This window comes from Schistocerca serialis, chromosome 2 (assembly GCF_023864345.2).
Source record: "Schistocerca serialis cubense isolate TAMUIC-IGC-003099 chromosome 2, iqSchSeri2.2, whole genome shotgun sequence".
Lineage (NCBI taxonomy): Eukaryota > Metazoa > Arthropoda > Insecta > Orthoptera > Acrididae > Schistocerca > Schistocerca serialis.
This window is the reverse complement of record NC_064639.1, coordinates 129,846,900-129,864,911: the sequence shown is the minus strand read 5'-3', so window position 1 is coordinate 129,864,911 and position 18,012 is coordinate 129,846,900. Positions and strand designations below refer to the sequence as shown.

Genomic DNA, 18,012 nt, shown 5'->3' with positions numbered 1-18,012 from the left:
TGAAAATGCTCAGTGAACTCAAATGGGAATCCATGGAGGGAAGGCAACTTTCTTTTTGAAAACATTATTCAGAAAATTTTGAGAACCAGTTTGCAGAACAATTCTACTGCCACCAATGTGCATTTTGCATGAGGACCACAAAGACAAGATAAGAGAAAATAAGGCTTCTACAGAAGTGTACAGACAGTCATTTTTCTCTCCATCCATTTGGAACATGGTATCCTCTGACATGCAGCATGTGGTGACTTACAGAGTATGTATGTAGATTTAGAACAAGAGTTTGGGGGAAGCACCCTTCAAGACTGTTCCCTCAGTATCCCTGAGTACACAAAGGACCACACCGCTCAATGAGAAGAGCCTAGCTGAACTCCTTCGTCAGGCTCCAAATATTGAGTCCCACCCACATTGGACCCAGCACAGCTGTAATGCTACTGTCCAAGTGCAAATGCTCTGACACAGGGTGGGCTGGGCACAAGAAACAAATGTTGTGATATGACACATGCATCACATATTTACCATCAATACTGAGAGCACACAGAGTTCTACTACCATCAGAATGAATGTGCCCCACAACAAATCGACAATCAACAACCTCCACAAAACCTACAGATATATAAGTGACACACTACGACCAGGGGCAACCAAGGGGGTTTGTTGCCCTCGAGGACAATGTGGAGGGTTGTTGCCCAGGCCCAACACACTAACGTCAGTCTTATAATCTACCAACCAACATCACTTCTTCCCTGCCATGCTACCGCCCAGCCTCAAAGACCTGTTTGGTGCAGGAAACATCAACTTCTGTCATTTGAGGAAGCTAATCTGTAGACTCATCAAGCCAGCACTTCAACCACTTACACACAGACTGCAGCAAGCTGGTGGTTTGCGTCTCAACCAGTTGGCAAGGAAAATAATGCAGACAACAATGGGGTGGATGGCATCTGAATGCTGCACCCAGCACAGCACTAGATTGTGATAACATGGATTTTTCAGCAAAATATGGGATACAAGAAAAGACCCCATAAGCTAAAAGTCCCGTGTAGAGCAAACACAGATTGGAGCAATCGCATGATCATCATAACCCGGTTCTAGGGATGATATTTGGGTTTTGGAATGGTTATAATACTATAGGCAACCTTATATAATTGATTCAAATTATTACAAATGGATGAAATGAAAAGGCACTCCACACCAACACTCCTGTTTGTCAGGCCGTGTGGTGGGCGATGATCATGTTGATATCCCATCACTGTTTCGGGTGTCTCCAGAAATTTCTTCTCTAGTCATTGGGCTCAATTCGAAGTGACACTCATCACTATAGACTATTTCACACCAGTCTATGAGATTCCAGGTCAAATGCTCCAGACACTGCTGCAAACAGACTTTTAGGGGTAGGTGGTTTGCGTCTCAACCAGGTGGCAAGGAAAATAATGCAGACAACGATGGGGTGGATGGCAAGGGGCACCGTGAGCTCAGACCGCTTTCTATGAGCTGCCTATAAATGTTCCTTTTGATCACTGAAGCACCGTGGCACATTAGATTGATAGTAATAATGAATCTGATTCACAACTTCTCCCTCTGGTGATATACAAGACCTTAAAGGAATGTGTTTGAATTGAAATATTACGAATCTATAAACAATAATTCCACCAAATACAAAACAGAAGCTTCTGAAAAACTGAAATTGAGACTGCAAAGTTTTTTATCAGCCAGTCGTAGCTCATATCACATGATCTTGCCAGTCAATGACAGAAGATATTCAGAGCATAGGCCACGTGATGTAGTCAGCCAACAGCAATATCACTGTTGAGTAGCACAAATACACAAACAGGAAAAGTTAATTGTTTAAACTAATGTATTTTAAATACAGCTACAGGAAAATCTAAACTTTCACAAATAACATCGGTCACTAAAAATTTTTGCCTTTTTTTTTTTTTTTCTAAATGCGTGGTTAAGCAGGATTCTAAGAGTTTTGCTTAAATTGGAGCACATTAATATTTCGGACACACGCAATTATAAATTTCACTGTTGTGCATCGAACATTTCATGTGTTACCTGACTGAATACATGTTCAGTTGAGCAATTTGACTTTTCCATAGAAAAGCCAACTGCATGTGAAATTGCTCAAGAACTCACCTTGCACTTTTTTGAAGGATATCTACTTTTTGCCATGTTGTTGTATAATTTGTAATCTATGAAAAAACTAAAATAAATATGAAAAACTAACCTCGAAGTTTGGTCTTTTAGCGTGTGTTACCCTTTAAGAACACCAAACACAAATGCACCAGTTAAATTTTAAATAATTGCCTAATGGCTGGTCCTCAGAATGGTAAGTTATGAATGAGGGTCAAACACTCCCCGATTTCATTGCACATTCTCACATGTAATATAATTCATCTTGCGCAAAAGAAAATTTAATTTGAAAGTAACACTTCTTAAACCACCATTCACAATATTTTGTTGCTGTCTGTTAGAAATGTTAGCAGTTGTGATATCGCATACACTGAAAGCAGTTCAGTGCTACAAAGTATAGCACAGTCTCTGTCCTAAATCCTTCAACATGTGTCGCTGTCCGCAGATGCTTGTGTGTGCACTGTGTTTCGTTGCTGCAAATGGCGCACTTTCTTTTGCAACTTAAGTTCTATTTCTCTCATTTATGTTTTATTGGCGCAGTATTATTCTGCAGTAGTGGGCTAAAGTAAAATTGTTGTTTGAGTATCAGTTCTTAACAGTCAACATTACAGAAACTTAACTGAAAACAAAAACAATGAAAAATTCACAGAATTCTAAAAAAAATCCTCTATTTTTCCCAGATGAAAACATTTCTCTGTTTTTCCCAGATTTCCAAGTTGTCCTGGGGCATATACACCCTGGACGAGAGAAGAGCAACAAAGATTGGCACATTCTGACACAGGACCTTTCAGTAACAGCAAGAGTGTTAAGCAGAGGCACTGAGTAGCATGGATAGGTTTACTTTCGAAATTCTGACAGCTTACTTTCCAGGAAGATTCAGGCAACACATACTACTTCCTCCCACATTTGTCTTATGAAATGACCACAATGAGAAAAGTTAGGGAAATTACATTTCATATAGACGTTTATCAAAAGTCATTATTCCCCCACATTTCACCCATTTAGGATCAGACGGACATAACTACATTTTTGACACTATGATTTATGGAAAACAGTACGGCTCAGATATACAGAAGAGCTGAACTGCTGTTCGACCACAGGATGTTGTGTTAATTTCTGAAACAGAACAGCTATTATGTTTCTCTGATCCTAAGAGAGCTGTTCGAAGTTGCTTCTCCCAATACTTCTTTTCCGACGCACATTGCCCTGTGACAACAATGAAATTCGACATCTTGGCAAAGAAAATGAACATTGTTTCAGTTGTAAATGGGTTTACAAGTAGGAGCGTAATGGAGTGCAGAGGAAGAAGGACCGCGAAAAAGTGCCCGGAGAAGGAATGGAATTTAGTGGAATTTTATTAGTATTAGAACCTGTTTCTTAGTATACATCTTTAAGTAGTTATTATCATCATTATTGTTATTGCTGTTGTTTTTGTTGTTGTTGTTTCTGTCAATAGCTGACAAGGAACTGCAATGTGAAAAGGATGAAGGGACAGCCAGGAATGTTTGGTTCAAATACAGTTGATGAGCCTTCCAATCAATTGGATGAAGCTACTGCTTCTGGCAGGTAGCCAAACAAGTACTGAATGCTACTGGAATCCACAGTTAACACTTGCTTTGTTATATTTACAGACAGCAGTGTTGAACATAGAACCTCCTTTGTAAAAGATACCACAAAACTTGCTGAGGATGTAACTAGAGTGCAAGTAAGTTACCACTATAATAATGCTGGTGTTGAGAACAGTACAAAAGAAGAAAACTTAAGGGTAGCTCTTAAAGAGGAATGGAAAAGAAATCAAAGAAAAGTCAATCAACAGTATCATAGGACATATATTTCTTCAAAGAAGTCCGAAGTTCTTGCATGAAATGCGAAGCCAAAAGATTACTCTAAATGTCAACAACAGTGAAGCAGTACATTTACTGAGCATGACAGACAAAATATCCATACCATCTGCTACGATCTTGGTTCAGTTGAGCTACAAGATCATTACCTATGTAAGTTACTTGAGGAAGAAGAAAAACGAAGTGCGAGAACAAAATCTGGTAACTCGCAATGGAAGAAGACCAAGAAATTATATCTTATTAGGGAGCTGATAAGATTCAAGCGTGTATGAAGTTTTTCTCAAGACATTTGACATTTCTGAAACCTTTAAAAAAAATGTTCATCATGTAATTGAGAAACAGGGAGGAAGATATCATAAGCCAAGTGTAAAGTGACCGGAACAAAGTAGACAGGTTACAAGGAACAAGAGGAAGCAATGTACAGCTGACTATTTACCTGCTGATGTAAGCATTAAGATAACATACGATTTATATCGGTAACAGTGCCATGAAGAAGGGAAGGCAGCAGAGAAATTATGGTTGTATCGGCAGAATATCGACAACAGAATTTAATCTGAAATTCCATAGAGCGCGAAAAATATGAGTGATAAAATGTTTTTAAGCTTACACATCATTTAAATGAGCAAAAGAAAGATAAAGCATTTAAAAGAGAACAAGAAGATATTTGAGAAGGAAAGCAAAGGCAAGGGAGTTTTAAAAAAAGGCTGAATCTGTGCTGGCTGAATTTGACTTGCAAGCTGTACTTCACTTGCTTGCCAGAACAGGAATGCCTACATGAGCATTATGTGTCTGCATGCAGTGAATATACTGACCATTTCAACCATCACCCAACGCTTTTTCGAGCTTGGGCATTCACAAATGAAAGTAGACGCAGTGCATGACACCATCTAAAGAAAGAGTGAACATGTGGATGTTTTTGATACCACTCACTGATACGCTACAGTAAAAATGTCTTCCAACAAGAACAGAGTGATAGAAATTGTTGTTGTTGTGGTCTTCAGTCCTGAGACTGGTTTGATGCAGCTCTCCATGCTACTCTACCCCATGCAAGCTTCTTCATCTCCCAGTACCTACTGCAACCTACATCCTTCTGAATCTGCTTAGTGTATTCGTCTCTTGGCCTCCCTCTACGATTTTTACCCTCCACATTCCCCTCCAATACTAAACTGGTGATCCCTTGATGCCTCAGAACATGTCCTACCAACCGATCCCTTCTTCTAGTCAAGTTGTGCCACAAACTTTTCTTCTCCCCAATCCTATTCAACACTTCCTCATTAGTTATGTGATCTACCCACCTAATCTTCAGCATTCTTCTGTACCACCACATTTTGAAAGATTCTATTCTCTTATTGTCCAAACTATTTATCGTCCATGTTTCACTTCCATACATGGCTACACTCCATGTAAATACTTTCAGAAACGACTTCCTGACACTTAAATCTATACTCGATGTTAACAAATTTCTCTTCTTCACAAATACTTTCCTTGCCATTGCCAGTCTACAGTTTATATCCTCTCTACTTCGACCAACATCAGTTATTTTGCTCTCCAAATAGCAAAACTCTTTTACTACTTTAGCCGTCTCAGTTTCTAATCGAATTCCCTCAGCATCACCCGACTTAATTCGACTACATTCCATTATCCTCGTTTTGCTTTTGTTGATGTGCATCTTATATCCTCCTTTCAAGACACTGTCCCTTCCGTTCAACTGCTCTTCCAAGTCCTTTGCTGTCTCTGACAGAATTACAATGTCATCGGCGAACCTCAAAGTTTTTATTTCTTCTCCATGGATTTTAATACCTACTCCGAATTTTTCTTTTGTTACCTTCACTGCTTGCTCAATATACAGATTGAATAACATCGGGGAAAGGCTACAACCCTGTCTCACGTCTTTCCCAACCACTGCTTCCCTTTCATGCCCCTCGACTCTTATAACTGCCATCTGGTTTCTGTACAAATTGTAAATAGCCTTTCGCTCCCTGTATTTTACCCCTGCCACCTTCGGCATTTGAAAAAGAGTATTCCAGTCAACATTGTCAAAAGCTTTCTCTAAGTCTACAAATGCTGTTCCTTAATCTAGCTTCTAAGATAAGTCGTAGGGTCAGTATTGCCTCACGTGTTCCGATATTTCTATGGCATCCAAACTAATCTTCCCCGAGGTCGGCTTCTACTAGTTTTTTCATTCGTCTGTAAAGAATTCGTGTTAGTATTTTGCAGCTGTGACTTATTAAACCGATAGTTCGGTAATTTCCACATCTGTCAACACCTGCTTTCTTTGGTATTGGAATTATTATATTCTTCTTGAAGTCTGAGGGTATGTCACCTGTCTCATACATCTTGCTCACCAGATGGTACAGAGTTTTGTCAGGACTGGCTCTCCAAAGGCTGTCAGTAGTTCTAACGGAATCTTGTCTACTCCTGGGGCTTTGTTTCAACTCAGGTCTTTGAGTGCTCTGTCAAACTCTTCACGCAGTATCATATCTCCCATTCCATTTTCATCTACATCATCTTCCATTTCCATAATATTGTCCTCAAGTACATCGCCCTTGTCTAGCCCCTTCTATATACTCCTTCCACCTTTCTGCTTTCCCTTCTTTGCTTGGAACTGGGTTTCCAGCTGAGCTCTTGATATTCATACAAGTGGTTCTCTTTTCTCCAAAGGTCTCTTTAATTTTCCTGTAGGCAGTATCTATCTGACCCCCTAGTGAGATAAGCTTCTACATCCCTACATTTGTCCTCTAGCCATCCCTGCTTAGCCATTTTGCACTTCCTGTCGATCTCATTTTTGAGACGTTTGTATTCCTTTTTGCCTGCTTCATTTACTGCATTTTTATATTTTCTCCTTTCATCAATTAAATTCAATATTTCTTCTGTTACCCAAGGATTTCTACTAGCCCTCGTCTTTTTACCTACTTGATCCTCTGCTGCCTTCACTATTTCATCCCTCAAAGCTACCCATTCTTCTTCTACTGTATTTCATTCCCCCATTCTTGTCAATTGTTCCCTTATGCTCTCCCTGAAACTCTCTACAACCTCTGGTTCTTTCAGTTTATCGAGGTCCCATCACCTTAAATTCTCACCTTTTTGCAGCTTCTTCAGTTTTAATCTACAGTTCATAACCAATAGATTGTGGTCAGAGTCCACATCCGCCCCTGGAAATGTCTTACAATTTAAAACCTGGTTCCTAAATCTCTGTCTTACCATTACATAATCTATCTGAAACCTGACAGTATTTCCAGGCTTCTTCCATGTATACAGTCTTCTTTTATGATTCTTGAACCAAGTGTTAGCTATGATTACTTTGTGCTCTACGCAAAATTCTACCAGGCGGCTTCCTCTTTCGTTTCTTACCCCCAATCCATATTCACCTACTACGTTTCCTTCTCTCCCTTTTCCTACTGGCGAATTCCAGTCACCCGTGACTATTAAATTTTCGTCTCCCTTCACTATCTGAATAATTTCTTTTATTTCATCATACATCTCTTCAATTTCTTTGTCATCTGCAGAGCTAATTGGCATATAAACTTATACTACTGTGGTAGGCATGGGCTTCGTATCTATCTTGGCCACAATAATGCGTTCATTATGCTGTTTGTAGTAGCTTACCCGCATTCCTATTCATTATTAAACCTACTCCTGCATTACCTCTATTTGATTTTGTGTTTATAACCCTGTAGTCACCTGACCAGAAGTCTTGTTCCTCCTGCAACCAAACTTCACTAATTCCCACTATATCTAACTTTAACCTAACTGCCCGATTAAGGGATCTGACATTCCACGCTCCGATCCGTAGAACACCAGTTTTCTTTCTCCTGATAACGACATCCTCTTGAGTAGTCCCTGCCCAGAGATCCGAATGGGGGACTATTTTACCTCTGGAATATTTTACCCAAGAGGACGCCATCATCATTTAACCATACAGTAAAGCTGCATGCCCTCGGGAAAAATTACGGCTGTAGTTTCCCCTTGCTTTCAGCCGTTCACAGTACCAGCACAGCAAGGCCGTTTTAGTTAGTGTTATAAGTACAGATCAGTTAATCGTACTCAAATTCAATCAGCTTCGTAAGAAACTAATTTGGAATAGAAAATCACTGAAAATGGAGAAACTGTAAAATGGCTTACAACTACTGGAATGCAATAGCGGAAACATCAAACTGATATAATATTTTCAAAGTATTCCGATGATGATCGTGAAGTTCAAATTTGTCACATCAGGAGAAGACCTGGCCTATGAAATTCATCGAATTCGGTACCTGAAGACAATATTCTATGATATGATGGTCCTCTCTGCATAAGTAACAAAAAGAAAAACAACTTATAGATTTATTTAATAATTGTGTTATACTTCCTACGTATCACACATTATATCAAGGACTCAACACTGCTAATGAATTGGAAAATGAGGGAAACATTTAGGAATCACAGGAATATACTTCATGTCTTTTTCTTATTTTGGCCTCCTTTAATTGTTGCTAGTTCATCATGTTAGCCGTTGCATGGAAGCCACTTTTGGCTTACATTACTAGTCCAAATGTCTATGTTTTATCGTGTTTGAAACAATAATGCACAAACAGTAAACAGCTGTGATAAAGCACTAACCACATGATTCTTGTTTCTGTTAGCTCTCAATTATTTATTACAGCAGACCAACAATGGCCTTTATGCATTCTCCTTCACAGACTGACAGTAAACTTGCTGAAAAACAGTTCTCTTGTGTACTGCAGTCACTGAATAGCTCTAACACACATTCATATTAATCTATATTGATAAAGACATTACAAACACAGCTGCAGTACTTTATAATATTCTAATATTACTTAAAGCTATAAGCATCAGTCATTAAGTTAAGAATTTGACAAATGTAATGATGCGGATAATTTCACAAAATATTTCATCAGTGTCCACCAAGTGACGAGAATATGTAACATCTAATAGGAAACAACAATGAATCAAATATACTTTTTATTTTTTATTTACCTTAGAAAGGTTTGCAAAAAGCTATTAGAAAGTACTCAGTTTTTATAACAAAACCTTCAAATTGCTTTATCTCAAAAACTGTTTCATCTCTTTGATCCCGAATGGAAGGTTTATGGATTACAGAGGTAAAAAGGGAGTGTGGGTGCAGGAGGGGGCAGCAAGAATGATAGTAGTACCAAAAGTACTCCCCACCATACTGTAGGGTAAATTGCAGAGCACATATTTAGCAGAAAACACACGCTACTACTTCTTGTTGTTTTCCCATGCAGTGTTTGCGCAGTTCAATCTAATAGATTTGTGTTTGGTATTTTGTTGGCGGGTTCAACATTTGCTGCAACAGTGGGGAAAGTAATCACTTGATATGGTGGGTAATGGTCTGAAGTGTCACTATATTTGTTACACTTATTTCCTAGGTTGTTATCTTTTTTTAGTTTACTATTTTTCTTCGTTTAATAATGTTACGAATTGCTTTTGCCATACTCTTGGACTGTTTTAAGTTTTTCAGCTACTAACTATGTTTGCTTTTGGCATAATCCGTATCACTTCAGGCACGGGGGGTTACATTCATAGTCTCGGATGTTATTGAATTTAGCATATGTTAAAATTCAGGAAAAAGTAAGAAACATGTATTTTTTTTTCCTACAAAAAAAATTCCTGCCACAAGATACAGGCTTCCAAAGATGGCACTGCGAACACCATTTTGAAGCTGCGAATTTCGGAAAAGTTTCTAAAATGCTGTATATCTGTAACAGTTTTAGATATTTTGTATGAGTTTTTTTTAATTTGAAAGATAATTGCTTTATGATTACAATGGTATCTTCCGTTTGAACATATCTGTCAAAGTTCTTTTACTGTTGCCTTTTGAATTTTGCATATAATTTACAAAAAAAATTTATTTTTTCAAAAATGCCAATCCAGGAAAGTTAGATTTTTTTCTGTTGATTAGTACCATGTTCTCTGCACAGAAGAGCTTCCACTTTTCAGTTGGACAGGTTTCATTTTAAAAAATCATTTTTTTTAACTTTCAAGGGCAATGTATGTCTTCACTGAAGTTGTTTCTTACTAATTTCTTTGTCACAATGTTTATTTCTACTGGCTTTGTTGCATTGCAGTTATTTATTATCACTTACTTTGTTGCAGTTATTTCCTTTCACTTTCTTTGTTGCAGTTACTTCTTACACTTTGTTGTGGTTTCCTGTCAAGTTTCTCTGTTCTGGTTCTTCATTGCGGGTTTCTATATTGTAGTGTTCAGTGCTAATTTGCTTACTGAAGAGGCTTCTAAGAGATATGAGACCACCCAGTGAGTTCTGTGTTTTCGTGAGGAATTTTCCAGTTGACACAGCTGCAGTGTGTTTTGTGTAAAGGATGTTTGAAATTTCTTCTCACTGGGGCCACAGGAGAGTGAAGTGTGCTGACTATTTGCATATCAATAAAAGAGCTATATGAAGATGTTTCCAGTGACGAATAACAATAATGATAGTATCTGAACAAGGTGAAGCCCCCCATAGTGCAGATGATGCAGATTTTGTATCAATAGAGGAAGAATTAAATACTGTGAATCAATCAACTACAGAGGTAGGTGTTAGTCCTGTTACCAAACCATGGTCCGTGAAGTTGAGTCATATGCTCTATGCATCAAGAAAGTGCAGAGAAATTACTAAAGCTATGGGTGAATACACTACAGCAAAACTGACCACACTCTTCAAAGTAGAAATTCCATCTTCAGAATAAAATGAACCAAAGCACTCTTGGACCTCTTGCCAGGAATTTTTCACAAATATCAATTCAGTTGTTGAATAGTGTACATCCTACAGTGAAAAGGTACAAGTTTAAACTATTATTGCAGAGACATAGTCAAAAAAAACAATCTTGAACCACATTCCAGCAGTATCAAACTACATGGTAGACAAATCAAGGAATGTGAGATCTGCAAAAGGAGTCTTTGAAAGACCAGATCCTATCATGGTCATCCTGTAAAAGCAACTCAAGTTGAAATAGTGCAGTCATTTTATCTGGAAGATAAATGGGACTGTTCTCGCCAGAATGATAACAAAGAAGACACTATAACTGTAACAGCTGAAGGTCAAAAAATTGTGAAAGTGAAGAGGTATGTGACTTGCAGTATTAAACAAACTTTTGCAATTCATAAGGGCAAATATACAACTTTACGTATTGGAAAATCAAAATTTTATGCACTACAACCCTAGTGGGTAGTTCCACACCCACCTAGATATGTCTGTTTATGTGTGCACTGTGTGAATTTTGAACTTTGTGTGGTAACTTTGAAGAACTTACTGGAGCACGTGACATATGACATCTTGGTTGGGCGTGTGAAGTCACTAGTAGTCTGTGATGTAAAGCAAGAGACTTGTTTGTTTCAAGAATGTGGTGACTGCCCTGGAAAGGGAGGGCTGTCTTTACAGATACTTGCCTGGAAGATGCAGCAGATAACTCTGCAGAAATTACATATGTGACATGGGAGGAAAATAAACTAATTAAGAAAACTGTTGTCTTCGACAGTTTCACTGATGAACTTGGTAAATGGTGAGTGAAAGCAGAAACACACCAGCATCTGAAGAAATTGCAACAAAAACACATTGCAGAAGTGAAAGGATGTGTACAGGCTGAAGAACTACGTTTAGTGCTTCACTGTGATTTTGCTGATAACTGGTCTGTAATTCTCCCACATGAAGTGCACGGGTATCATTGGAGTAATGACCAGGTTTAAGTTTTTTTATTGGATCTGTTATAACATTTAATCACCAATAATTGCATGGATATTCAAAGACACTCACTTATGAACAATAGCTGGTTACATGATAACAACTCAGTATCTCTCATTCGACTGCCGTGCCATGACATGCGGCCGGCGCTGTTCGTAGCTAGGTGGCGCTCCCGCGCTCAGCCGAGTTGCGGAGCGCCTCTATCGCCGTTTGCGCGTACTGTCGTGGCAGCACTGTTAAATGTCGTGGCACTGTCACAACAGGATCAGATGAGATTTACTTTCATTACAACTGATCCGTACTGAGGAGGTCCTCTAGGATGTAGAACACGCCAGAAAAACAATAATACATGACAAATATTTACAACTAAAGCAAATAAGTTAATGTACCTTCCACAGGTCCCAAGTGGAATAACTGTCTTTTTTTTTAATGAACACAATATGGAAGGATCATTTTACAACACTCATTTACTAAGATGGCATTAATGCACTGAATTTAAAACATAATTTTTTTTATAAAGTAATAAACATATAGAGGTCTACTACAATATTTATTTACAATGAACATATTACTGCACTGAAATGGTGCAGAAGTTAGATTGTACTTCACACACACACACACACACACACACACACACACACACACACATAAAATTGTTTCTACTGAGAAATTCATCAATGGAGTAGGAGGGGTTGGCCACCAATAAATCCTGCAGGCTTCTCTTAAACTGAATTTCAATGGTTATTAAGCTTTTTATGGCTGCTGGCAAGATATTGAAAATGTGTGTTCCTGAATAATGCACACCTTTTTGTACAAAAGTAAGTGACTTTAAATCCTTGTGGAGATTATTGTTATTTCTAGTACTGATTCCATGAACTGAGCTGTTGGTTTGAAAAAGTGATATATTTTTAATGACAAATTTCATTAAGGAAAAAATATATTGGGAAGCAGCAGTTAGTATCCCTAGTTCCCTAAATAGGCCTCTGCAGGATGTTTTTAGTTCACACCACATATAGCTCTTATTGTACATTTTTGTGCCCAGAAAACTTTACCCCAAAAAATAATCCCATATGACATTATGGAGTGAAAGTAAACATAGTATGCCAGATTTTTCATTTTTATGTCACCTATGTCCAACAGAATTTGCATTGCAAATGGAGATTTGTTTAGATGCTTCAGCAGTTCTGTGGTGTGCTCCTCCTAGTTGAATTTATTATCAAGCTGTAATCCCAAGAATTAAACACTGTCCGCTTCTTCTTTCTGCTTGTCATCATACGTTACGCATATACTCGTGGGACACCCCTTACAAGTTCTGAACTGCATGTAGTGTGTTTTTTCAAAGTTTAGTGATAATGGATTGGCTAGAAACCAGTGATTAATGTCCACAAATATTTTATTAGCTGATCAATCTAAGACTACACTTGATTTGCTACTTATTGCAATGTTTGTATCATTGGCAAACAAAACAAACTTGGCAACTGGTAACATTAATGATGAAAGGTCATTGATATACACAAGAAAAAGTAAATGCCCTAAGATGGAACCTTGTGGGGTCCCACCTGTAACTAGTTCCCAGTTGGATGATGCCTGACGGTCCAGACAAACTATTCCTGTGAAAGGGATTCAGAAGACACATGGACCAGCTGCTGGATATAGGTTTCCAGCTGAAGGACGGCAACAATGCCATCAGTGCTCACTTCCTGTTCACAATGTTTTGAAGATTGTAAGTGCTCCAGATCCTATTGATTCAAAAGGAAGGTATCACTCTATATCAAAGGAAGATACTGAAGCAGCGGAACACATTTTTAGTTCAGTACAAAACAGAGTGCACAGATGTTGTATAAATTGAAACCTTAAAGTCTTTGGACCTTTCACGTGCATTTTGGAATCATTTAAAATGCTTGAAAAATGAGTCTCTTACTCATCTTCCAGAACTAAAATTACATTAAATAATGCTAGGTTAAGACTTTTATGAGCCTGTTATGTGATAATGTGGTAATAAAACAGGTTTTATGTATGGCAAAAATTTCAATTGTTTATAAAATCTGTTCAACTTAAAAGTGGAAGCTCTCCTTTTCAGGGAATGTAGGACTATACCATAATAATCAACAGGGAATAAAAAACAATAATTATGGACTGGAATTTTTGAAAAAAATAAAATAAAATAAATTATAAAAACAGTTCAGGATGCTATAGTAAAAGAACTTTGACTGACAAGTCCAAATGGAAGATTTCTTTGTAATCATAAAGCAATTATCTTTCAAATTAAAAAAAAAAAAAAAAGAATTTTCTTCCAAAATTCACATCTTCAAAATGGTATGTGCATTGTCATCTTTGGTGGGCTGTATCTCAGAGCAGAATTTTTTTTGGAGAAAACAAAAAGATACATGTTCCTTACTTAGCCCTTCAGATTAACATACGATAAATTCAGTAACATCTGAGACTATGAACGTAACATTTTTTTTTAGCCTGCCTGAACTGATACAGACTATGCTTTCTGGAAATAATTCCACACTGCCATTTAACATGCAGTATTGGATATACTTAGCTGCATGGTAAGAGCATTATCACTTTTCTGACAGAATTCACAGCTACTTTAGAACATTGTCATGTAAAACATGCAGCACACAGACAAAATACACAATCAAATCATATTTGTTAAGTTATCAGCTCCAAGCGCTGTCCACAACTAACTGGGGCAACTGGCACCTGAGATAGCGAGTCATGTGACAATGGTGAACAGAACAGAAGGTGTGATCAAGTTCATTTTCTGATTAGAAGGATCGAAGGTTAAGGAAGAGGAATGAAATTAAAGGATTGGTGAGGTTTAGGGAATGGTGGAGGGTTTAGAAAAGTCACCCAGACCAATGTTCAAGGGAGGAAAGTCTTTGCTTCTCATCCCAACCAGTAAATCTCCCCTACAGAGGGTTGAATTGTAATCTACACAGATCAAGTATAATTGACAGAAGACTCTAAATACTTACTCTTTTCTTAACTTTTCCATCTTCTGTAATGTTCTTCATTTTTGTAGCAATTCTTTCAAATGGCGTATTCTCTGGAGCTCCTTGCCCTATTGTTTCATCATCTGAACCAACATCAACACAGTCTAAATTGACATAGTCCAGTACATCTTTTTCACTGAAGTAACTTCCATAACTCTCTTCAAGTGCAGCTTCACTACTCGTGTTTACCTCAAATGTTGCAGAGGAGTTACTTATCAGTTCTCTGAAACAATACCGATTGAACTGAACATTTCTACTACATAACACTATAAGAACAAAATAAAATATACGGTAACATTTTATGCTGCTATCAATTTTTTATAAAAGCATGAAATCATTAGAAAAAAGGACTCTCATATGTTTAATTTATTTCTTCATCCAATTGTCATCTCACAACAATATGGCATTTGTTCAGATAATTAAGTGCAAATCACTACATCAAAATATAAAAGACACAGCAAACTACATAACATGCTTTATGAGGACAGGACAGGTGGCTGGCAGTGGTATTGATTAAGGAACCATCCTGGCGGCACTTGTCTTAGCAATCCAGGGACACTATGTAAAACCCAAACCAGAATGGATGGACAGAGCAACTCCATCCTCCCGAATATGAGGTCAGTAACTTCAGGGCAGCACTGCCACATTCCTAAGTCCCTACTGTATAATGTCCCCAGATTCACATACAATTTGTTTCAGGTAACTACGCCTCAAAATTTCTACTATCTGTACCTTGCTTTGTTCTGGATGTTGGTGTTGTAATATGCTAATAGTATGAACTATCCATGAGGAGTTGGCTACACAAAATTCTATCCACACCCACATCAACATGCCCATGTAATCCGCACCCACATCAACATGCCCGTGTAAGTTTATTGTAACTGATATTCAGCAATCGAAATTTGCCACATATTAATGTTGCGTGGTTTTTACAATGGTTTTAGGGGCGCTCTAACAAACCTTGACGTGATAACCAATGTTCACATGATCTTCACTCGACCAACAGAATCTATCCCAGCGCTGATGTTCAAGATGCATCACTTTGGAAGAGTGAAGTCATATGTACAAGCACTGTAAAACAAACTCGCTTACTTTATTTTTTACGATACCATTCAGGTATATTTGGTTTTAGAACCCATACAGTTAGAAATCATAAACAATACGTTATACAGATGATTACTATGACAAAATCAGTCTTACTGGAGATTTATGCCGTCTGTAAGTCTTGTACACGGTTCGGCTTCTTCCTCAAAATCAAAGCCATCGTCAGACTGGTCTGGATCCATTCTGAGGGAAAAGGATGGGGTAAATCAGATAAACTATTGTTCCTGTCCACAACAATAACGCAAGCATACACAAAACAAACTTCCTCTCAGCAACACATGGCCCGTGGCCGCTCTAACGATACAATACAAAACACCGATCGCGCTCTTCGCTCTGACCACAGATGTAAACACAAACTACCTGTTTGCGCAAGTATCTATGCAGAATGTTCATTGTGCATGCAAAAAAATCGCCACAAGTCTCGTGCGCACACGCGACACACTATCAGTTTATGGTAGGCCTACTATCTGTCCAACTAGGCAAGAAATTTCAACGACAATCCGCCACATTCTCACAAAAGGTTTTCAGATCAGCACCTAGCTTGTAACGCACAAAATTTTTCTGTGATCTGTGATCTATAACAGTTTTTGCAGAAAAAGAAACAAAGAAAGAAACCCACTACGTTATAGAAACGGCAAGAATGACCTTAACAGTGAAGATAAGCGACGGTAACTTACACACACTAATTTACGTCGTGAGATACAGTAACGACTGGTGAAATTATTTGCGATTGGTCACAGGGCATACAAATATCTATTGGCGGTCATAATAATTCATTTTCTGTGAAACTACCTGTCCAGTCTCGTCCCCAATCGTATTTCTACTGACTCTCCCTATATCTAGACAGATCAGAAATCACTGGAGGTCGACATACCACGAACTTGGCTTACATATTTGGTTATACAGCACTAGGTCGAATAGTTTGCGTTCCTTTGTTTAACTTTTTGCAATAAATGTTCCATAAAGAATCTGTTTTTATTTCCGTTTATCTGTTTGCCGCAGTGTCAAGTGTTCTTAGCTTTTCTTTATAAGCAACTGCCTTCTTAAGGCGATCTCTTTGCACTTCGCCCTTAACTTTCCACGAACGTATGTGACACCTACACACACTGTCTCACAAAAAAAGTGAAGCACCCAGAAGACATGGGGGGGGGGGGGGGATATTAGTGTAACTTAGTACACCTACACACCATTATCAGCGGGTAATTAAGTGATTAAAGTCGCAGTTCTCTGTGACAGTTAGAATGACCAACAGAAAGCGTTAGTTTTCTGTGTGTTAAGTGTTGTTACCAGGACTGGAAGGGTATACAGGGTTAATTACCTAAAATTTAACGGAGCAAGCTGACGCAATGATTAGCACACCTGGACTCGCATTCGTGAGGACGACGGTTCAAACCCCCGTCCGGCCATCCTGATCTAGGTTTTCTGCGATTTCCCTAAATCGCTTCAGGCTAATCCTGGAGTGGTTCCTTTGAAAAGACATGGCCGACTTCCTTCCCCATCCTTTCCTAATCTGATGGTACCGATGACCTCGCTGTTTGGTCCCTTCCTGCAAGTCAACCAACCTAAAAGTTGCACCACAAATACTGCGGAAATGGCAAGTGCTATTGATGTGCAGTTTTCGCAGAATGATTGGTAGTCAGAGGTTCGTACTGTCAGTCAATAAACAAATTGTAATAACACTTAGAAAGTGTATTTTGTATTTAGACATACACTTTTCTAAATATAGCAATGCCTGTTGAGTGTGTTTGGGTTGTTTTGGGGGAGGAGACTAGACAGAGAGGTCATCGGTCTCATCGGATTAGGGAAGGATGGTGAAGGAAGTTGGCCATGTCCTTTGAAATGAATCATCCCAGAATTTGCTTGGAGCGACTTAGGGAAATCACGGAAACCTAAATCAGGATGGCCCGACGTGGGATTGAACCATCGCCCCCCCAAATGCGAGTCCAGTGTGCTAACCACCGCGCCACCTCGCTCGGTAATGCCTATTGACATTAACACACCAAAAGTAAGGTAAATGAGAATGTATGAGAATGTCAGTGGTGTTTGTTGCAGGAGTCTAGTGGGACTCTTTTACAATAAACCACAATTTGAAAAGTTCCCACGCTCACAGTTGTACAGTACCTGTGGTACTACATACTAAAGAACAACATATGTGCATAGACTAGTTGCGATGATTCTGATCAGTAACGAGACAATTGACCATCACAGGCTGGTTCAAAATGACAACTGGCAGCG

The 18,012-nt window shown here is 38.5% G+C and overlaps 1 protein-coding gene across 1 annotated transcript in view; it reads right to left on the bottom strand.

Annotated features, from left to right (window-relative positions):
- LOC126456827 (inactive peptidyl-prolyl cis-trans isomerase FKBP6) overlaps nt 1-16,085 on the bottom strand; it is a 60,488-nt gene extending 44,403 nt beyond the window's left edge. The window contains exons 1-2 of the mRNA XM_050092629.1: nt 15,874-16,085; nt 14,656-14,896 (exon numbers count right to left, since the gene is read on the bottom strand). Of these exons, the coding sequence (XP_049948586.1) occupies nt 14,656-14,896; nt 15,874-15,959 (327 nt within the window). The 5' untranslated portion in view covers nt 15,960-16,085. The remainder of the gene's footprint in view (nt 1-14,655; nt 14,897-15,873) is intronic.
- Nucleotides 16,086-18,012: the final 1,927 nt, after the last annotated feature.